Below are 22,335 nucleotides of genomic sequence, written 5' to 3' on the forward strand. Positions count from 1 at the left end.
CCCAGACTTCTGGCGGAGAGACCGACCTAAATCCGAGCATCCTTGCCGAAGTTAACGGAAGAGGATGAGTTCAAGAAGAGAGCCAGGTGACACAACGGTTGTAAATTGGCGAAGGAAGCTCGTTCTTACCTCGATCCAGAGTGAGCGGTTGGACCACTGTCGCCATGACTGCTGTTTACAGGAGACTGAAGAGAGAGAGAGGAGGATGGGAGCTGCAGCATCGCTCTCACTCTCTCTCACTCTCTCTCTCACACACACACACACACTCATGCTAATGTCAGAATTCCTGCTATAATGCTTTTCATGTGGGCTGCCCTACATCTTACCGTGGGTACTTAAGAGATTCAATCAAACTGCATTTGGTTAAATTGCCTGTTTATGTAGCAAAAAAAATAACGGAGGAAAATGGACTTTTTTGCGGCAGCCTCTTTCTAGCGAGTCATCCTGGGTTGGTGGTGAACCTGGCTCTAATACACAGGTTAACTAAGGACTTCATTATAATTCTAAAAGAGCTGTTGTGTCCATGTGTTGTGTGAAGTGAGGGCCAGATGCTGCAGAGCGTGGCTTTAACTCCCAGTGGTAATGAGAATAAATCAGGTTTGAGGATGTTTTCAATGACTTACTTGGTCACTGATACCTCTCTGGGGACGGGTCAAACAAGGTCTGGTGTCTCACTTTGATCTCTTGGGAATAGATATCACGGTTTAATAGTTCATTTAATAAAACATTGATCTGTCCAAGAATGTCACTGAAGACATGAATGCAACACATTTTCATTCATCATTTGTTAACTGCCAGTGATGTAACCCAGTTTATGGATTATACAATTGAGCATTTCCATTTCTCCTTTTTGTGTTGTAGTGTAGTAATAGAGTCTTCATCCAGCAGCTGAAATATAAATGGTAATGGTAAATGTTGTTTTGCAGCATTAAACCAAGATTTATGTCAACTCTAAACATTAATATTTAATATATTCAAACAGCGCTAGAATACAAATGCTGTAAAGTTTCATGCGAAATCAGCTAAAAACAGCCATTGTCATACTAAATTCCTTTCGGGGCGGCGCTTGTTCCTGTACCGCTGTCAGTCAAGGTGATTTGTCACGCAACCAGATACTGGTTTGTCTGGTCTGTGGTGGAACAAATACTACAAAATATAGGTTGCATCTACCCACTTCACAGCGTAGCGTCAGCACATGACTCTCAGCTCTGGCGTGCACGTGACTTTCTACTTCCATGTGTGCATGTGTGTTTGTGGCTGCACATGCAAAAGCTTATCTGAGCATAATCCATTCATCCAGCGGCCAGATCAGCTGATTGCAGCCCCAGTGGCGTTTACCACGAACTGCCTGGCTTTCTGCTCCGCTGTCGGCTGGTGATTCTCAGTTCTTTATATGGCTTGAATTCATCTTAAGTGTGTTTAGCTTGTTTTAGGGAGATGGGAAGCTATTTGACACCTGATTCTCCATGTCACTTTATGGTCAACTGCGGGAGACATTTCCAACTATCCAGTGGTCAAAAAATTGAGAAATATGTGGAGTATGATTTTAAAGACTGTAGAGTGTGTTTGTTGCATAGCAACAGGCATGAATTACCGTGGAAATAAAGCGAGGAAATTGTCTGTCTTCATCTGCTTTTGATGATTTTTAATAACTATAATATCCTGACAGGAAATTGCAGGTGAACTTTCAAGCGGTGGTTTTCATTTTACAGTGTATCTTGGAGGTACAATCAAGAAATAAATGAATAATGGAGGTTAATTTCAATGGTACTGTCAGTGATAATGTGACTGCTTGTGTGCTGGCTGGGGAGAGCGCAGACCTCTGCCAAGCAGGTCATTCTATTTGAAATATCATTGTCGTCACTGAGGTGGCAGGAGCGATGCAGAGGTCACTTGCACAACCAAGAAGAAAGTGTGGAAACAAGAGGAAGAAGAAGAGGAAGAGGTGAGACTGAGTTGTGGTTTGGGGCAGAACGGTAGCTTTTTCTTGACATGTTATCAACTTTTGCTGAATTTTTTTGTCGAATCAAGTTATTTTGCAAACAAGCGTGGGCAAAACCACAACCTCCTCGGTGGTAATAAGACACGCAAAATAGACTGCAGACAAGATCAACTGAAGTCAAACATATGTTCGCTTCACCAGGAGATGGCTTCATCACATTCATTCATTAACCCACTTATGTTAAAACGCCAAACCCACTCATGTATCCTATGTTGCACTCAATCCCACTTCCATTCCAAACACACCACAGACGTCCCTTCATGTCAGATCCCATCCTTCCTCATGATTTTGGGTCAATACTCTATGCTCCTAATTGGCTTTGCTTACGATTTAAATAGTTGCTAAAACCCACTCTGTTCCCACACGCTGCTCACAGTCCATATGTGCTAATGAGTTTCTGCCACCCACCGTCCCGCCCAGCTGCATGCAGATGTAAGCTGGAGGTAAGTGGAGGACTGGAGGGATGGATGAAGAGCAGCAGGGCTTAGAGAGTGCACAGAAAGAGGGCACAAAGAGATTAGGCTTCCATCCATATGGGCTGAAATACAGTTGGGAGGAGGGATTATTTTGCACTGCTCTTAAAATCCTGTATGTGACTTAAATGTGAAAGGCCAGAAATAATGTCGAAGCATATTGTACCTTTTTTTGGGGTTCATTAAACATGACATCACTTAGTTAACACTTCATGACTGGGGAGGCTGAGCCTGAGAGGTAAAGCACCCGCTTGATGACCCCTGATGGCGCATGAAGAGAGAAGGTTTTGCAGCTGCAGTAAATAACAACAAGCCCACAAATAAGTAGAAATGGAACTGTTAAGTGTTACTCTCATATGTTCAATCCCTAATGAGCAAGTTCCTCTCTGACTGTATAATGAAGCATGGATGTGATGCTAACATTAGTATCAAAATGAAACTTTTTTCCTCAGTTTCCGCATTTGTACATATTAAGTAATTTAACCTGTAAAAAGGAGACACAACTGTATTGTATTATACAGCCCCCACAGGAAATTGGCAACCATCAACACACTTTCAACCAATCCCTTAATGGGAATTGTGCATTTATTATACAATATTAATGTAGATGGAATGGCTTGCGCTACTAATAAAGAAGTTATTCACAGACGGAGGAATGCTGAATGAGTGAGGAGAGTATGGTTGAGTGTGCGTGAGAAAGAGAGAAGCTACAGATGGAGTACAATGGCGGGAGTGAAGCAGACACTGGAGGCCTAAGCAACCTCCGCCGTCTGACCTTGGACCTGCCAAATTAGGGGTCCAAGGTCAGACGGCGGAGGCTGGAAAGTACCATCTTCTCCAGCCTCTCTACTTCACTCCCACCATTGTACTCCATCTGTAATCTTTCTCGCACACACTCAACCACACTCTGTTCACTCGTTCAGCATTCCTCTGTCTGTGAATAACTTCTTTAGTAGTAGCACAAGCAATTCCAACAATATTAATATTGTACAATAAATGCACAATCCCCATTACCCTGTGAATGTAAACAGACATGGCAGACCGTTACATCCATCTTTCTCGACACTACTACTGACACTCTAAATCCAGATCCCGTGTGACACATCACCAGTTTTAATAGGCTGTAATAATGAGCCGCTGAACAACTCTGGTCACACGTATAGTAAGATTCCCCACCTTTACCACTCAGACTCCGCTCATTCAAACGTCCATCTCTGCTCTTGTGAGGAGCTCCGTAACAAATAACGGGCACAGTGCACCCTCTCAGCCAGTCAAGCACTCATGGAAAATATAATCAAATATATATAATATAATATAATCAAAATAAAAAAGATGTACTTATTTTATTTTATTATTATTTTGTATTATTAAATATATAAATCAGTTATTTGAATTGGGTGTTCTTTGCACTTGCAAATAGTTTTTGTAAAATATTGCAGCCTGGAGCTTTTTGTTAGACTTAAGAACTGACACTGTTATTTTTTGAAAAGCCAATTTGCAAAGTTCATTATTTCCTGTCATGTTGTTCCAAACCATAAATAATTATAATTAAAAAATAAAAACTCCCACAAAATCAGGCACTTTTGGTCACTACAATATATAGTGGCAGCCACAGTGTATCTGATAATATGAGGTATTATCTAAATAAAATCTTCACTCATAATTTAATTTAAAAAAAATCAATATATATGCAGGAAACAAAGAATAAAAAAAACAAAAGACAAAAACCCATCATTTAATTGTCACTTTACAGAGAAAAAAATAGATATGGGAGAAGAGTCTGAGAAGAAGGTGAACTAGTAAAGTCAATATGAAACAAACTAATAATGTATTTAGATTTTGTATATAGAGGACTGATATAAATGCACTTGAATGCAATGATTTTTTTTTAATATGATGGAACTTAAACGTTGACATAAAGCTCTATCGTTGAAAAAGCATACCTAAGATACATGATTTAATTAAGCAGCTATGGAGAAAGAAAGACTGACACTCCCAGAAAGCAGAGAGAAATTTAGTTTTTAAAGCAGGGGTGGGCAAAATTTCCTCTCCTGTGACTGTTTTGAGGGGCTTCTAAGCTGAAAGGAAGAGAAAGGAGAACAATGACAGCAAAAGAAAAGAAAATCTGACATGTAGTGTACTTATATCGTGATGTAATAAAACAAGAAGCTATACTTGGTATTTGATTGTATATAACTACATTTTTTAGTTATTTAATTTCAATATAATCTTTCAATTAATTTAAATAGAAAAAAATGACAACCCAACTTTGGCAATCCTGTTATCATCTTATCTCATCTTCAAGTATTGTAATGAATAGTTATCACATACAAAATAAAACTATTAGCTAGCTGGCCGAGTCCATCATGCAGTTTTACATAAATTGCCTCATAAATACAGATAGTGTGCCTCGTGGCCCCTGGGCTGCCCTTTGCCCAGGTGTGTCCTTAAGCAAATACAGTGGTGCCTCAGTTTTCGAACGTCTCGGAATTCGAACAAAAATTTCGAGATTTGTTTGCTTCGGATTTCGAACGAAAATCCAGAACTCGAATGCCCCCAAAATAAGCCAGAAAAAACATAACGCGCGAGGACCGATCAGCTGACCCACGACACGCTTTGTTATTGTGTATAAGCCTCTGTATGCAGACGTGTCCCGTTAGCTACATTTACTGGCTGTTTTTTCTTCATATTGAGGTGTAAAACCTTTCCTGTCTCCACACACTGGACCGTGGTAGAGTGTCACAGGGGAGGTGCTCGCTCTCCACACCTCCGAGGCTGGAGCGCACACTTCAGGGTTTGATGTCCTGTTGTGGGCTGGAGCTCAGACAGGGATGAGGCGAGTCTGGGACAGAGCGTTACTTGGTTTATGACTTTGTCACAGCCAAACTGCACAGAAGCGCACATTCAGAGCTGGACACGCACCGGGCACCTCTTCACTTCTGGAGAGACCTCACTCACTCGGCAACCCCTCTCACATGCAGCGGCCACACACATAGAGGAACAGCGCACCTGCAGCAGACACTCTACATTCACTCCTACAAAAGACTATTTTAAGGCTTGGAACGCATTATTTCTTTTTGCATTAATTGTAATGGGAAAAATCGATTCAGATTTCGAACAATTCGCATCTCGAACGGCCCTCTGGAACGGATTGTGGTTGAGAACCAAGGTATCACTGTACATATATTTACAATTAAAATACTGACAGGTAATTAAAAAGTACAAAAATAGGTCAGTATCGAACGTTTCAATGTTCAGCTTTCCAAAATATTTCTTATAGATCCAGTCGCTGTGCTGCATATGGCCAACAGCTGAATGGAGGTCTGCTGTATATGGAAATCCACGTCATGTAAACACGACCTGAGATTGGAGCTCAACTGTGTCAACTGCCAAAATAAGTCACTTTATATGTAACAGAGAAGGGTGTTATGACAGCACATTTAAAAATGCATTGTTACTGTGTGAGGCAGCTCTGACCTTCAAGGATTCTCCTCCAGTTGGCGGGCGATTTTCCTTTTCTTCTTGCCATCAAATGAGAAGAGCAGCTTGAAGGAGAACTAATGAGCTGTTTTCAGCTGCAGCTCTGCTGCCATTGGTCCACAGCCACCTATTAGTTACTGCTCAGTGAATGCGCAGTGGCACATACAGTACTTCAGAAAACGATTGTGTTCTGAAATAGAAGAAGTGAGCAGAGTTGACTGTAAGACAGTGAAGGGAGAAAAACACATTCACTGTGCTCTTGAGGAAAAGTCAAGACAAAGAACGTCTTGTCTTCTACTCTTATTTTGAAAGAATGACTTGTTTTGAAACATTAGAGTTAATTAAAAGTAAAACAGATAGTGTATTGATGCATGTTATGTTTATTTGTGAGCATTACAACAGTTACTCATCACAGATTTATCGATGAATTGCTCTTTTTTTACAGTAGTTGTGCAACAGTTGAGAGTCCCGAGCCCCTCCTGCGTTGTCCACCCAGCTCAGAGTTCGTTCCTTCAGATTGGTCGCGCGGTTTTCCCGAGGACTCGCATGTTGCGTGGAAGGTCGAGAAGGTTTCACCTGACCCAACACACCGGAAGCACCGTCGGAAGCAACAAGTCCCGAAAGAGCTCCAAGGAACGATGCACTCACGGTTTAAGCAGCTCGTGCGTCTGAACCACTTGGTTTTTCGTCGGAAAAGGGAGTTGGAGAGACGAGTGTGGACCGTCTCTGCTCAGCAACGTGGCGGGAGAGAGGCAGCTTTGAGTACTTGTGCAGATTCCTGGAAGTCTTTGTCCCCTCGGGGCTGCAGGATCCACCATGACAGCGACTACGGCCGAACTTTCCTCGCAGCCAGAGACGACCCGACATCATTTTGGGCCGAGGTGGGAAAGGACATCAGTTGGTTCGAGCCGTGGAGGAAGACTTTACACGTAGACGACCCCGTCTTCCCCCAGTGGTAAGATGAGGGCCTCGGATTTGGAGAAAGCATCTTGTTTCCCAGTCACCTGATTCACAAACGGCCTCCTAAAGCTAAAAACACGTTTGATACTTTTGCCACACCTACTTCAGATTCTACTCGGCTGTTTACTGTGCATGGTAAAGGTGATTGCGCAATGCCAAGAGCCAAAAATAGCTCGCGAGGCTGTTGATGGTCTGCAGTGGCGAGTAGCTAGAAGAGAATAGACAGAATGCACAAAATGCATGTCAAACCATGTCCTCACAGTAAGGATTAAACAAAAGTTAAGGCTTGAAATTATGATGTTGTGGTGATAAATGTTATTGATAATGAACAAAGTAAAGCTGACATTAGGAAATGGTGGGTGGATGGCACTGATAAATACCGACAGTTTTTCATCAATTTTGGTTTTTCCACCAATGTTGAATTGCGGCAAGAACATTTTGATCCCTCTTCAAAGTCTTTTTGGAGAGCCAACATTGTCACCAGAGACATGCGCTTCCGCTGAGGTGCAAATTCAAGCACCTTTTTTCAAGTGGAGGTGGAGTCAGGAAGGTGTTGAATGGAGGGCCGAATACATAAATACTCTCAACATCTGCTGAGCATCTTTGCTCCACATGATCGCTCTTATGCTTTTGTGGAGGTTTCTCTTCGTCTGTCGTGTGGGTGTGTTGAATTTAAGTCAGTCAGAAAAACTGTACTCATCTGTGTGCACGTATCTTGTTGCCAGGTTCGTGGGAGGGAAGTTGAACATTTGTTACAATGCTGTAGACCGACACGTGGAGAACGGCCGTGGGGAGCAGCCCGCCGTGTTATACGACAGCCCGGTGACTGGAACTAAACGAATCATCACATTCAAGGAACTTCAACACCAGGTGAACCGTTGTTCTTAGCACAAGCTCCTGTTGAAGCTCTGTCGCCCCTCTCACATGTGTGAGAGGTAGCAACATGGGCATTGGCCCATATTCGTCGCATTGGCACCTTGGCACCTCACCCACTGATGTTCTTGCTCAGGTGTCGCTCCTGGCTGGGGTCCTTGTGAAGAACGGCGTTCAAAAAGGAGATGTGGTGGTCATCTACATGCCCATGGTACCGGAGGCCATGTTTGCCATGTTGGCATGTGCACGAATCGGAGCCACCCACAGCCTCATTTTTGGGGGGTTTGCGAGCAAGGAGCTTTCCGTCCGCATCAATCACGCCAAGGTTGGAAACCTTTCTATTCACCTTGTGGAGGAGATTTATCAAAACGGGATCTTTAAGACACCAGTGGTGCATTTATGTGCGTCTCCCTTGAACTTGGCTGGATTTTAGTGGATGCAATAACTCTTTATTTTATTGTTCTTTTAATCATCGTGACTGTAAAATACCCCAAATTTAAGGCTTCCTTTGTCAGTCTACTTTGTTGTTTTGGAGATTTATCTCGGGAGTTGCTATAAATCCAAAGGCACTTGGTTTCTAAGTGTACAATGTCTGTCTCAGAGAAAACACTTTTCTCCTGATTGATTTCACTGCAGCGTTTTTTTTTTCTCCTGAAATGATGCAGTAACATGTCAGACAGACTTCAGAATACAAATAATTAATGAAAATGTTCAACTCTTTTTATGATCTGTGAAGTCATGCTATAGTTATATGTAAAAAAGACACATTTTCATGCACACGTAAATCAAAATCTTTTTTTACTTTACTAATTTATTTCGCCATATACATATTCGCTCAGACATTAAAAGTTAACACTGGAAATATAAATCTTGGGTTTGTTCTAAAGGCACTAGCGAACATTCCCAAAGATGTAGCTCTTCATAATAAATGGGGGAAGGTAGTTCAGATAGTAAGGGAAAGTGGCAGCCAACACCATGTTCTGTACTCCGTAGCCATTGTTTCGTTGCCATTTTGAGGAGTCAGCTGCTGAGTCAGCGTGTTTCAGAGCGTGATCTTTAGATTTGTATGTTGTCATGTGTGGATTGCAAAGTGTTTTGCCTTCTGTTCCATCATCCTCTGACAAGTGTGAGTCATTGTTGCTTCCTAACCGATATGGTTCAAACAGATAGCACTTGCTTCTCCATCAAAAAGCTATGGATGATTGTTCTTATTTTTGCTGATGTCGGTCACAACTTCCTCTGCATTAGAGTACTCACTCATGCTTTTTGACATCTGTTAAAGCGACTTTCCCCTGCTTTTACGTCACATTAACGAAAGAAGGCCCATCTATTTGGGGGTCGATCTAATGTTAGAGTGGATGGGCGGAATTGTAGAATGTTAGCAGCAAAAAAACATTTGGACACTGCTGTCTCTGGAGCCATCAGAACCTCCAGAGGTGCTGTCAGATTGGTGAGTCAGGATTTCCTGCTACCACGGCAATCACCTTCTCTTCCGTTTCACTATTTATCTTGGCGATGAATGTCCCTCTCTGCATACGTCACCATAAATCTGATTGGTGAAGGTGTCGCTTCTTGTCGCCTGATTTTTTTTTTTTACCTTCTGCTTTTGATACGACAAACGTCACCTGAAGCTGTGACCCTGTTGCCCCCAGTGTGTTGCATCCCCCCATGTACTTGTTGTGGCGCTACAATATGGGTTTACATGTCAATAATTGCTTTAGTAGCATTGATGGATTAATAATCATTTAGGAAGACTAGGCATCACATCTGCATCATGATGTAATTTAACGTTGTATATGATTTTATTCTATTGAATATTATTTTGTATTTACAGATTGGAAACATTATTTCTTCTTTATAATCATGGCTTAATTTTGTGGACCTTTCAAATAGCAACTGATGTTGAAATCCACTTTCCTGACTCACATGTTGAAGTCCCCCTCTCTATGATGCAGTAAATCTTTCATCATGAAGATGCTCCGTTTTGTCATTGCTTCATTAAGTTCTTCCAGGTCTGAATTCACTGTGAACAAAAGGTTATGAGAGCGAAGCCCTGTGTTATGTCCAAATTGGTTTTGCTCACTTGGTTTCCTCCCCACCAAGAGAACAATTTTACCTCCGGGGAAACAAAATGTTTTCAGTTGGGCGGCGCTTATACACATTTTCTGATGTTAATATTTAAAAAACAGTTTTGTGCAAACAGACACATACTGATGTGTTCAATGGGGTCTAATCATGTGAGGCACTCAGATCAGCACATGGGTTGCTCCCTAAGCTACTTGACAAGACTGCATGCTACAACTCTCATCCTATCCCTTTTTTTGTTCAACCATCTGTCTTTGTCCAGTCTTAGAAATGTTGGCCTTTGTAACATACCTGACCTTGCGTACTCCCAATCTCCTCACCTAGACCAACAGATAGCAGGTGGCTGTAGTGTTCTAGAACTCACGCACCCAGCCCGGTGGAAGTCATGCAAGAAGAGTGATTGCTACAGCGTGAGCAAGACAGCAGTGGCTGTGTGGAGTCTACATGATCCGGGTAGAATTTCAAAAGACCACCAAGTTGTTATCAATCCTTGTTCCATTATCATCATTTCCTGAAAATCTGAGTTACTACAGGCAGACACACACCTCCCTCCTCTCTTATCTTTTGCAAACACTGTTGTATATGTCAGTACACTAAGAAGTAGGAGTAGGAAAGTTCCACTCTAATGAAGTGCACCGACTACGGAGAGTGTTGCGATGCAACAGGCAGTGGCGTGGAGTGGAAAGACTTTGATATCTTTATGCATTTTTTATGTCAGAAGATATTTCAACTGTGTCTGTGCACCAATGGCTTGTATGTTTGTTTTCCAGCCTAAGCTGATGGTCACGGCCTCATTCGGGATCGAGCCTGGCAGGAGAGTGCACTACATCCCTCTGGTGGAGAAGGCTTTGGAGCTGAGCTCTCACCAGCCCTCTAAAGTCCTTATCTACAGCCGGCCTAACATGGTGAGCAGAGTCAGACACCCTGAAGCCTGCTTTTGCTATGGCGTGTAATTACAGCCAGAAAATCGGAGTACTGAGGATATAAAGGGGATACGCCTGCTGCAGTGGTTATTGCAAAAACTATAAAATCCCTGATTAGATGGTAACCAACCTTTCTGTCTGAGTCCAATTCCGCCTTTTGTTTCTCTCAATTCTCCAGACACTTCCATTAGTGGCACAGTGATTAGTAGTAGGTTTACTAAACGCTGGAATGCTGGAAACAAAGTGGCTCCAAGTTGAATCTTCATTGTAAACAATATTGATCGAAGCTGAATGTGGATTTCTCATTTCAGACGAACTAAAAAACGGCCTTAGCAACATTGCTTTCTGACCTGATTTGATTTCCCCCATGATGTGTTTTGAAATGAGAAATTTAGCCATTTGTAAAAACCGATCTTAGATAGACATCAAAGCATGTTTTTCCTGCATCTTTTTGTATTGCGACCCTCTCAGAGTGGGTCTTATCTTTTCCAATTCCAAAGGTTGTTAAGCACCTTTTCACCCATGTGATATGTGGGACTGCGGCGCTCGTGATTTCCATCAGACACCGGGCCAGTAAGGTTGTGAACGCTACTAAGTCTCTTTGGAGTGTGGTGAGAGGCATTGCAGAAATGCCAAACAGGGCATGCGGGTCTGGGCCGCCTCTGAAGAAGTCCTACATGTGAACGTGGTAAACTGGTGTATTACGGTACTTCTCACAGTCTGGCCCTGTGTGTGCGTACAGTCTCTCTTTGGATCAGTCCCTGCTGAGCACAAACCTTTGAAGAGTGAACTGGCTTCAGAGTGTTGTCCCAGTGGCCTTCTGTGATTTAATCCAGAGATGTTGAACTTAGATTTTGTACTCTGGAAACAAACACTGCATCCAACACTAAACAGTGGCAGATTATTTCTGTCTCAGTGGCAACTACTCCTTGCTCTTGCTTGTTTGAGTTCCAGTCAATGCAGTCAGTGTTTTGCTATATGTCTCTCTTAAACACAAATTGAAAGAAAAAGTATAAACATTGATTATTGTCTTTATCACCCTGGTAGAGGGCCCTGGCAGTAGATAACAAGGACATAAAGCTTGGGTAAATTCCAATAAGATTCTTCTTACTGCCTTATCAACAGGGTTCCCACACTTTCTTGACCGGGAATCTACTTTTGAAATGGCTAGACATCCACCCAGATAGAAACACTGCTGTCTACTTGTGCTTTGTCTCCATGCTGGTGTCAATCAAGTGACTTGTTGACACGGCTCGATGTTGAGGAGGAGAGGCACTGTGAAGCAGCGTGTTGTGCTGTGCAGCCCGGGTCTGAAGCTCTGTTGAGCAGCAGCTAGTGTCTGTTTTACCTTAGTAACAACTGCTGTAGGAGTTCGACTAAAGTCTGTTGCTTTTTAAACCAACCATGTCCAATCATGTTTTAAGAGTGTAATCTAAAAAAGAAAGAACTATGTTCATCCATTTCAGAACAATTGACTTTTAAAAACGAACCTGTCAGATACGTTCTCCAATGTCATTCATATAAAACATTGTGGGCTTGATGATGCGCCGCACTGGATAAATGATGTCCTTGTCGCTATTTCAATGCATGTCGAAGTGTTTCGAGCGAAGCAGACATTTTGTAAACATAAGTATAAATTTGTAATTACAAATGTTTATACTATTATTTTCATGAAAAGCTCCTACTTTAGTATGTGAGATTTCATTATTGAACAAAAAGAATCCACAATTGGGCTCTTTTCATGTCAGGCGGTCCACACTCGAGTGAAGGTTAAGAACTAGTTTCATCGGACACTCTAAAATGGTCCCTAGGTGTGTGCGTGTGACGGACTGGCGACCTGTCCAGGGTATTGTGTTCCTACTTCTGTGATAGGCTCCAGCACTCCATGCAACCCTGTAGAGGACTAAGTGGTGGTTAACTGAAGATGTTACCGAATATACGCCCTACTTGTTTTCTACCACTAAACAGTAGGAATGAAGCACTCCCTCGCAGAATTGTCAGCCTTGACCTGTATTTATTATTGACATTATCACACAACAGTATCAGTAACATTGTGTTTGACTTGCCTAAAGAGGTTTTTAAATCATGCTGCAAAAACAAAATATGATCAATCCAGCTCATGATAATGTTGACCTGTCAATTTATTAACCGGGCATGTCCTTATTGTTCAGGAGAAGGTGTCCATGAGGTCAGGTTTGGGCCTGGACTGGGAGGAGGAGATGGCGACTGCCCGTCCACATGACTGTGTTCCTGTTCCGTCCAACCACCCTCTGTATGTCCTCTACACATCTGGAACCACTGGCACACCAAAGGTGCTGAGTATATTCATCGAGAGTTTCACATACAAAAAAAAGTTTTGTCTAAAATGGATAAGTGCGACTCAACGACACCCGGCCACTCTTTGCTGCAAAGGAGGGGGAGATATCCTGCAGCAGATCAGACGGGAATCCCAGGGCAAGCACACTGACAGATGATATGAAATATCAACCTGCTGCTGCTGGCGACTTCCTGAGCTTAATGATGATGTTATTGCCAGATTTTTCTTTGTGAGCGTCTGTGAATTTCTCTTTAATGGCTTCGGGGGAGCCTTTACTTTGACAAAGAACTTTAATCAAGGGACAGTAACTTTTCTCAGAATTATTTTAACACCACTGTTGACTAAAATATGTTTACTGACTTCAAATATTGCAGAGTTCAGTCAGCTGCTGCCATGAGTTGAAGGAAAACTTCAGTAAATGCATTGTTGTGTGTTTTCTCTCGTTTTCCCAGGGTGTTGTGCGAGATACTGCGGGCTACGCGGTGGTGCTGAAATGGACCATGTCAAATATTTATGGACTCAGTCCTGGAGATGTAAGGCATTAAAGCTCCCTCTTCTGAGTTAGTGCCGCTCTTGAGAACAAAGCAGCGTGACAGAATTTACTACTTGAAGAAAAATCCATGTAATATTTAAGAGAACTGTTGAGTCATGGTCTGGAATGATTATGCTTTGCTTGCTTTTTGTTTTCAATTCCCTTCTGAGTATGAATAGATGCTGCTCTGATTCATTTTAAAAGGATTTGTGATGATGATGTGAGTTTAGAATCTGTGGACCGATCGTCGTGATATGTCTGGTGGTAGGATATCTTCTCCCTCGCATTCTCTGTATGAATATACTTTATTATATATGGCAAAAACCGTAAGCAGTATAAGTAAATGTAGATTGATCCCTTTTGGCCCTCAACATTAGTATCTCAGCCCACCTTTTTGCCAGGTCTTGGTTGTTAGTAAGCAAAATAGTGAATGAACCAAGTGATTTCAAGCAAGTTTTCAGGACATGTTGACATGAAACAGCGAGCAGCCGATTACATTTTGGCCGTGATCTGGATCCTGTAGACTCCACACAGACTCTTTCCTGCGTTCTGACCAGGTTGTGCCTCTTGAACACTACTGCCACTCACTGTCCCTTTGAGCTCATTTCAGTTTGACTAGCAATGATATTTTAAATGTTAACTTTAATGAAGGATGATATTATTGGAATTCTCAATAAGGGTGGGAATGTGATGTTTGCAGGAGTCTGCAATCGGAGTGCTTTTTGAGTATTTATAACTTTTGTTCAATTCATTCTGCAGTTTGACTTCTCCGGTGCAGTATTAATTTGATACTGCTTTTGGTGATTCTCTGTAGATGTGGATCAGTAGGAAACATGGTCCAGTGGACCTGCAAAATTACTTCAAAATATTTTCTCTCATCATTATTCAGTCTTAATATGTATAGCTATGAATATCATACAGTTATTCGTTTGTTATTTCCTAAGGAAGTCGGTATCTATCAAATACTATTCCTTTGACCTTCGCAAAACAATGCGTAATCTTAAAGAATTATGTGTTTATATTTATGCTCAAGGTCTGGTGGGCTGCGTCAGACTTGGGCTGGGTCGTTGGTCATTCATACATCTGTTATGCTCCACTTCTCCATGGCAACAGCACAATACTATATGAGGTGAGTGATTCTTGACCAGGTTTTGTATGGAAACATAATTAGAATTTTCTACTACTTTACGAGGACCTATCCAACTGATGTATGTGTGTTTTTAACCACAGCATTTGCTCAAAACTTTCTGTGTTTTAAGAATTTGGATTATAACACACACATAAAGCCCGTCCGTCGGAAAAGCTTTGTCTCACAGGAGCTGAAATCTTGCAGTTGTGATGTGTAGTCACGTTAGACATGCATTTTTTCTTTTTTTTTTTTTTGAAAAAGGGGAAGCCAGTAGGGACTCCGGATGCTGGAGCTTTCTTCCGAGTCTTGTCTGAATATGGTGCGGCCTCATTGTTCACCACACCCACTGCCATCCGTGCCATTCGCCAACAGGACCCCGATGCTGCGATTGGAAAAACATACAGCTTATCCAGGTATACTCGGCATAAAAGGAAATGATCTGCGAATAATGCTACCACAAGACATCCGAAGCTCTCATGAGGTCTTGGAGCTGCCTGGGGTGTGTTGTTAGAAGCTAATGTTCTATTCGCAGTCTGACCTGCCATTATCATGGCTGACCATCTGTCTGGCCATAAAAACTCTCCCCTGTAACTCTGTCTGTAATCTCCAAAGTTAATCAGGATGTGTTCAAGTCTCCTTTGCAGCCCACCTGTGCTCAATTAACCTCAGATAAATTTGTTTTCCTGGCTACACTCCTTAACACAAGGTCAACTGCAGCAATAAAATTACAAGCCTTTATGTATGATTAGATTGAACCTGAGAGCCGGATTCTATTGTGATATATGAGGCACGGAATCCTGCTGTGGTAAACTCTCTCCTTTCACTTTGTTCAGCTGAGTAAAAAACACCGATAAGTCCTCAATCATAGCAGTATTGTGAGCGCAAGTGACCTCGAGACCTGGTGAATCATTCAGGTGCTCTGGAATTGCTCTCTGAATTTCATCGTTCTCTTGATTCTGGCCTGAATGCTAAGTGGTATATTTTCAGTCTGAGCCCGAACATAACCTTTTCTCAGCGAAAACTTCAGCAAACTAAACAGAAGGGAACATGAGCGTTTTTTGTGGTAATAGTAATGTATTTTGTAGTGCCGACCAAGAGTGAGAATATTTAAGTGTCAAGTATTCTTACTAAAGTTTCTGTTGCGTGATTCAAGTCACCAGAAGACAACAGTGAGAGGCAACTTTCACCCTTTTTTCATGTTGGCAAAATTCTTTTCTGGTTACGCATATGCACATTTGCTCAGTCTTCTAGTATGTTTAGTTAAACATATTTTGTTTGTTCGCTTGTGGCATCCCCTCAAAATGACTTGGGTGACTCCCTGACCGACTTCCTTCTCTTCATATTCAGTTTTAATATTTGACATGTTTGCTAACCTCCACGATTTTTTTTCATTGCTATGTACATATACGTACATATAAATGCTTTGCATAGTTCACCTTCAATTTCAGGATGTCACAAGTCACTGCTGCCATATATTGTTTTCTCAAAAGAAACTTTCACATCTTCTTCATCATCTTTTGGCACTTCTCATCAGCGTTCGCCACGGTGAACATGAAGATCATTGGTTGACATCCTTTTATTTTTCTTGCTATCTACCTCCTTAAACACTAAACCCTAACCCTTCCACATACTTGGTCCCACACTGGGTCCCTTCTCCCAAAGTTTATGTTCAATGTCATTTTCACTTAAAAAGTCACCCAAAATATTCAGGTTGAAAATGAATCTTTTACTTTTAATTCTAAACCATCGATGAGTTTGTGATGGCATTAGACGACAAGCTTATAGACAGTAGCAGGGCTTCATTTATGCATCTTCTGGACTGTCCATCAATAAAGAAGATTTACATTATAATTCTGAAAGGTTTATGTAGGTGTGTAATGCACAGGATTCATGACTGATGGATGGGATGGCCCATTCCTGGGGAAAATAATTCAGTTATCCAAAAATAAATTCAAAAGCGAGTGGAGTGTCCTTCATGTTCCTGAACAGAAGGACTTGCTTGGGAGTCTGTGCAGCCGTCAGGAAGGGGTGTGACAGTCTGGGGACATTTCGTGGGAAAATCCACCAATCGGATCAGAATCTAAAGCAGCACAGTGGAGCTGAACTTACAGCGAGGTTGTGTGTATCGACACACGCCCTCCAGTTGAGATCTGAGCTGTGGGAGTCTGAGAGAATAATGTGGAAAATGAAGGCTTCGAGCTCCCGAGTGGTCACGCTGCAGAGCGCGGGGAGAGGGGGTTATGCGATCTTGGTGTCAGATCTCTTGACCAGACTTAACTGACTGCATTAAGGGCATTTATGAGATCAGATACATTTGTTAGAAAAGCTCTTCCAGGCTGCTTTTAATGACTTTATAAATGGATTGCACTGCACCAGTCATCTCTTCCATCGGCTACCAGAGGAGAAATTCTGCTCCACTGCTCAGAGCAAACTTGGTCTGATAATGAGACAGGTTGTTGGAGATCCACGGTAATGACGAGGTGACTGGCATAATGAATGTTGGGTGTTTTATCCCTCAAGGCATGCACTAGAAAGAAAGGCAGACCTTAACCTAGATCCAGCTGCACTCACAGCTAGATGTATCGTAAGCCCTGCGTATGTATGAAGCAGTCAGTCACTGGCTGAGACTGTACCAGTCACTGCAAAAATCACAGACCGAAGAACAAGAGAAGGAGAAAATCCACCGGAGAAGCGATGCAAGCTTGAAAAGGAAGAGACAGCGGGCATCCCGCCTAGTGTACATTCTCAAATGTCTTTGCCATTAGTTCACACCAACATCTCCGGTGTCGTTTTCATTTTGCTGGTCACGTTTGTGTTCTTAACTTGGTTCTGTGGTTCACTAGCTTTTACGAATATATGCCACTGGTAGACCTTACATGCTGGCAGTGTGGGTTTCATGCGAATGTACAACATTCTTCCTGAAACGTTTCTGACACCTTTTTATGTTGCTGGGAAAAGATTAGATTCGAAAAATGCACTTCTCTGTGGTGAACAAGGTTTAAAAGAAACCTGCCCACATGGATTTGGAAGCAATCACATAGGTGTACGCAAGGAAGCCACAATCGCATTCCTTTTCCATCATCACACTGCAGACCGCCACCATACAGTAATAAAATAATTCATGTGCTGATGTGAGCCTAAAGTGGCTGTAGACAGACATCTTTGACTGATTTAATGATGCTAATACTGTGTTTGAAAAGCTAAAGCTAGAAGTGCAATCTCAGGCTGCATGACAAAAGCGCATGGGCAAGGCCTATCTGCTCTTACTCTTTTAGCATGATGTGGATTTTTCCCTCTGCCTCACAGGTTGTGTAACCATGCTGCCTGTCGGTCAGTCCGCCCATCGTCCCTTAACCGCCTGGATCCCATGGATGTCTAGAAAATATGGCAAACATCGACTGCTCTTTTGAATATAACTACTGTCGATAACAATGGAATTTCAAATGCTACTTATACAGATAAGTGAAGGACAGTGGTATTGGGTGGAAGTGAGCTGTTTGGCGGAAGTCTGCACTCACTCATTGCTTTTCTGGTTCCTTCTGTACACTGTAAATTTGAACTTTTATTTACCCGCTATTTTTATGCTTTCCCTGTACAAAGGCAATCCAACCCGAAACAGCTCTTTCTTATTCATGCAGGTTGCGTTGGTTGTTTGTGGCGGGAGAACGCTGTGACGTAGACACGCTTAACTGGGCAAAGAAGACCTTTGGAGTTCCTGTTCTGGATCACTGGTGGCAGACTGGTATGAGATTTTTCACAGCCACTCGCAACGTACTTGACACATCAGCAGGTTTAATCAATGTTATTTTCACACCTCTTTTCACAAACATTCAATTTGGAATGGGAAACTGCTGCTCATGCAGCTGCTAAACCCATCCTCTGCTTGTCTCATGGTTCTTTTGATTACCTGTGTGCTAGATTTGATTTTATTGAAAGTTTTACGTGAGGTAAAGGTGAAAGTCGTCGTTTCATATTGTACTTCAAGCTGCAGTCTGATGTGTGAAAAGGATGCAAATGTGGTCTTTATTGTTTTATGAGGCCGCTGTAATGTTAGCGCGGCCTTGAGAGGGACTGCAGTTTGAAGAAATTTATATTCCTGTCCAGTCGTCTGTGATCATTGAGAATATTTTAGAACAAATCTCTTTTTTTTTAATTCATTCGGTCTGCAGTTTATGTTGGAGCGCAGAGGATCGGACCTTCACTGGACTGACAAACACTTCTAAGACCACTTTGTTTAAAATTCCAAAGAGCTGATCGTGTCACAAAGGGAGGTGTAATAGTTTCATTAGTTATTCGACTTGATCTGCCTAATCTGAGGCCATTTCATGTGAGAGACTTGAATCCCTTTTATCTGCTGCAGAGAAATGTGTGACATGGTAATAATGCAGACAGTAGTATTATCAAAGAGAAGAGGAATAGAAGTCCAATTGTTTGGTCCCCTGCCTCGAGTGGGTTTTACTTTCATGACTGGGTATGCAAATAGTGACCTTAAATCTTACTTTAAGCAGTGATGCAGCTTCATAATAGGCAGAGCAGATGGTCCTGCTGAGTCCAACAGCAAATCTGCATTTCACTTAAGAAAGTCTCACGGTAGCTGATGCCAAATGCTCACTGGCTAGAAAATGTTGAGCGCATTTGAAATAATGTCGTTTCGTTCTTGTTGGTTTAAACAGTTGTGGCATGAATATGAATCCCTTAAAAGTTGTTGACAGATGGAGCCAGTGACATTGGGTGGGATGTGTTCTGAGGCAAACGCTGGCAAGAATTTCTGAGAGACGTTTTGTCAGCTGTGGAGCTCAACATTCATCACGCACGTGATCAATTACCTTAAAAATATACATCTTAGTATATCTCATGTTCAAAAATAAATTGGCTTCAATCTCTTCAATCTCTTCAATGTGCAATAACCGTCTCAATGTGCAATAACCGTCTCTCTGGTGCAATAACCTATTTTAATCTACTTTAATTTTTATTTTATTATTTTATTATTATTATTTATTTTTTTCTGTGTGATGCTCTTCCTGGCTGCACGCCCTTTCTTGCCTCTATTGCTGCTGGAAATGTTAATTTCCTGGATGGAGTCATCCCAAAGGGATCAATAGTCTAGTCTAAGTCTAGCTTGCAATATTATCGACTTAGTAATTTTCTCTTTCTTTATTGAGAGTACCAAATGTCTGTGTTGTTTGTCAGTCCCAGTCATCAAATAATGTGTAGACTCTTCCTTCTTAGCTGTGAATTGGAAGTTGTTGTTTTTTTCTCAATTTTTTTACTGCTCTTGGGTTTATTTGCTGGACTTTGAGCCCAGTCCGTGAGGGAATTTGCTTGCAAATGAATCCTCTTCAGACAATATTACTTCATTTTCTTTTGTGTCCGGTTCTATGTGGAGTGACTACTGTGACTTCATTTTTTTCTTGAAATGCTGTTCTTGCTCTCACTAATACACTGTTCACATGATTAGTATACTACTTATAGAAAGAAGTTTTTTCATTTCAGAGCCATCTGTCTTTTGTAACTGACAAAACCTAACTAATCTGTGTTCTTAGGGATCCAGCAACCAAAAACGTGCTGTACCAAGAAAGTCCTATGGTGTTACCCATTTGAAAATGTCTGTTAGTTTACTATTATATCAGTGCTGATACTATTGAATTGAACTACATGTGGCAAGTCTTGTCTCAGATCGGTTGCAAACCATGATGATGCAGTTTACCAACAACATCTGCAGTGTGTGAAACCAGAATTTAGTTTTTGAGCTAATTTCTAAATTCTCTGTTTATTATTGGGCTAATTATGCCTTATTAAAAGAACACATGCTTTTATTATCAAATTATTTGCCCTAACTTCTGTAAGGAAAGATATTAGACCTCAATTCAGAAACCAGCACATATTCCTCCGTCACTTTTTACTTGCCGAAGTAGCTTTCAATTTCAACATTATTTCCTTTAAAACAATCCATTATTAAAGTGTGCATTATACGTGATTGCAAATGTGGTTAAATAACCCTCAAACAACACATTCACAACACATATCATAAGGGGCTCATCATATTTCCAAACAAACCATCAAGACCAGCATGCCTGTTAGTTTAGTTCCCCATCAGCCTCATTGACGCTGGACAGGACGGAATATCTGTGTTAAATCTGGAATCAATAGTGACCTGGCAGCAAACAGTCTGATTTGACCTCAGCTAAATCCATGCTTTTAATAGGTTTTTCCTGTTCCTTGGTGCCATTTATTTTCTCATCTGTTGGGGAAAATATTTGCATTTCATTCCTGATTGTAAGTCAACCAAAAAGCCCATGAGTTGAAACTTTTGCTTCTCAATTTAGAAACAAAAGTCTACACAGTGGTTTACATCATTCAAAGGGGCAAAATAGCAAGGAGCTCGCAGAGGACCCCGTAACGTGTCGCGTATTCAGGGAGGAAAACATGTAAATAAGTACATTTACCACCTGTTATTTGATGTATCAAGCTTTTGTCTTTATTTAGCTTGTTCTGCATATTCAAATGTTGTCTGTGCAGAAACAACTCCATCTCAAATGAGACTGATGCCGTTGAAGAATTCTTGTTTATGTCTCTTTGTTGTTTAATTTGTTTTATTATTCAGAACAAAGATGAATCATAACCGGGATGAATATGTGCCACGATGACTTCCCTCTTCACAGTAATGCTTTTGACCAAACTTAGAACACCTTCTGCTCAAATTCGTTCAATGATGTCTGTTGGAGCCAAAATTGCAGGAATTTGATGCAAAGTTGAGTCCCTCAGTGAACCTGGTAATCCTGAGAAAACAGCAGGTTTCTACAACGGTTTAAACAATGTAGATAATTGGATCATTTTGACTTTAAATATGTCTAGAATCAGTAATTTAGCTTGTACCTCCACCAACTCCAGTATAAACCAGTGGTCATTCTCTAGTCTCTCCCGGTATGTCATCATCTTTCTCTGTTAATAGTGTTTTACTTCATACATGCTGATCATCCAGTGGAGTCTGATGCCATTGCACTATAGTGTAGCTGTTCTAGCATCAGACAGTTGTGTGAGAATTGCCTTGAGCGTTTGTATTGATCATCCATATGCAGATCCTCCCTTGTAGTCGATTAGGTTCATTTCCCATATGGTGCAGCAGACCTGCTTTTTCAAGTCCCTGAATTAAGCATGCAGAGAAATGCAGGATAATCACATTTAGAGTTTTCAGATGTTCCCTCCAGAGCTGCATTCTGAAGTGCTGAGCCTAACTGCTGATTCTCATCTCTGTCTTAAGATTCGACATCGCTTCAGTGTGTGCGACGTCCGATTTCATTCCCTCACTTTCATCAGTCGTCAAGCGCTTCTTTCTCTCAGTCACGTGCACATAACCAAACCTCCCGTCCAGACAGGTGACTTCTTGAGTTTGGAGAAATGGCGTTTGATATCTGTGGAGATGTGTAAATCCCTCAAGGAATTTTCACCCCCTGCTAGACTCAATAACTGGCAGCCCGTGGTTGTGCCTGCAAGCCGAACGTGTTCCTTTCTTTTTTCACGCATGAGTGCATCGCTTCGTCTCAGTTGGATCTCACTTTGT

The 22,335-nt window shown here is 41.6% G+C and overlaps 2 protein-coding genes across 2 annotated transcripts in view; one reads left to right on the plus strand and one right to left on the minus strand.

The window, feature by feature from the left end:
• lin7a (lin-7 homolog A (C. elegans)) overlaps positions 1-248 on the minus strand; it is a 29,708-nt gene extending 29,460 nt beyond the window's left edge. Inside the window, exon 1 of the mRNA XM_053863133.1 lies at positions 130-248. Coding sequence (XP_053719108.1) covers positions 130-166 — 37 coding nt within the window. The 5' untranslated portion in view covers positions 167-248. The remainder of the gene's footprint in view (positions 1-129) is intronic.
• Positions 249-6,401: 6,153 nt separating this feature from the next.
• acss3 (acyl-CoA synthetase short chain family member 3) overlaps positions 6,402-22,335 on the plus strand; it is a 30,137-nt gene continuing 14,203 nt past the window's right edge. The window contains exons 1-9 of the mRNA XM_053863115.1: positions 6,402-6,910; positions 7,641-7,785; positions 7,925-8,113; positions 10,644-10,778; positions 12,968-13,108; positions 13,566-13,646; positions 14,679-14,774; positions 15,036-15,187; positions 18,413-18,516. Coding sequence (XP_053719090.1) covers positions 6,594-6,910; positions 7,641-7,785; positions 7,925-8,113; positions 10,644-10,778; positions 12,968-13,108; positions 13,566-13,646; positions 14,679-14,774; positions 15,036-15,187; positions 18,413-18,516 — 1,360 coding nt within the window. The 5' untranslated portion in view covers positions 6,402-6,593. The remainder of the gene's footprint in view (positions 6,911-7,640; positions 7,786-7,924; positions 8,114-10,643; positions 10,779-12,967; positions 13,109-13,565; positions 13,647-14,678; positions 14,775-15,035; positions 15,188-18,412; positions 18,517-22,335) is intronic.

The sequence above is a fragment of the Synchiropus splendidus genome, chromosome 4, assembly GCF_027744825.2.
Source record: "Synchiropus splendidus isolate RoL2022-P1 chromosome 4, RoL_Sspl_1.0, whole genome shotgun sequence".
In the NCBI taxonomy this organism is placed as follows: Eukaryota; Metazoa; Chordata; class Actinopteri; order Syngnathiformes; family Callionymidae; genus Synchiropus; species Synchiropus splendidus.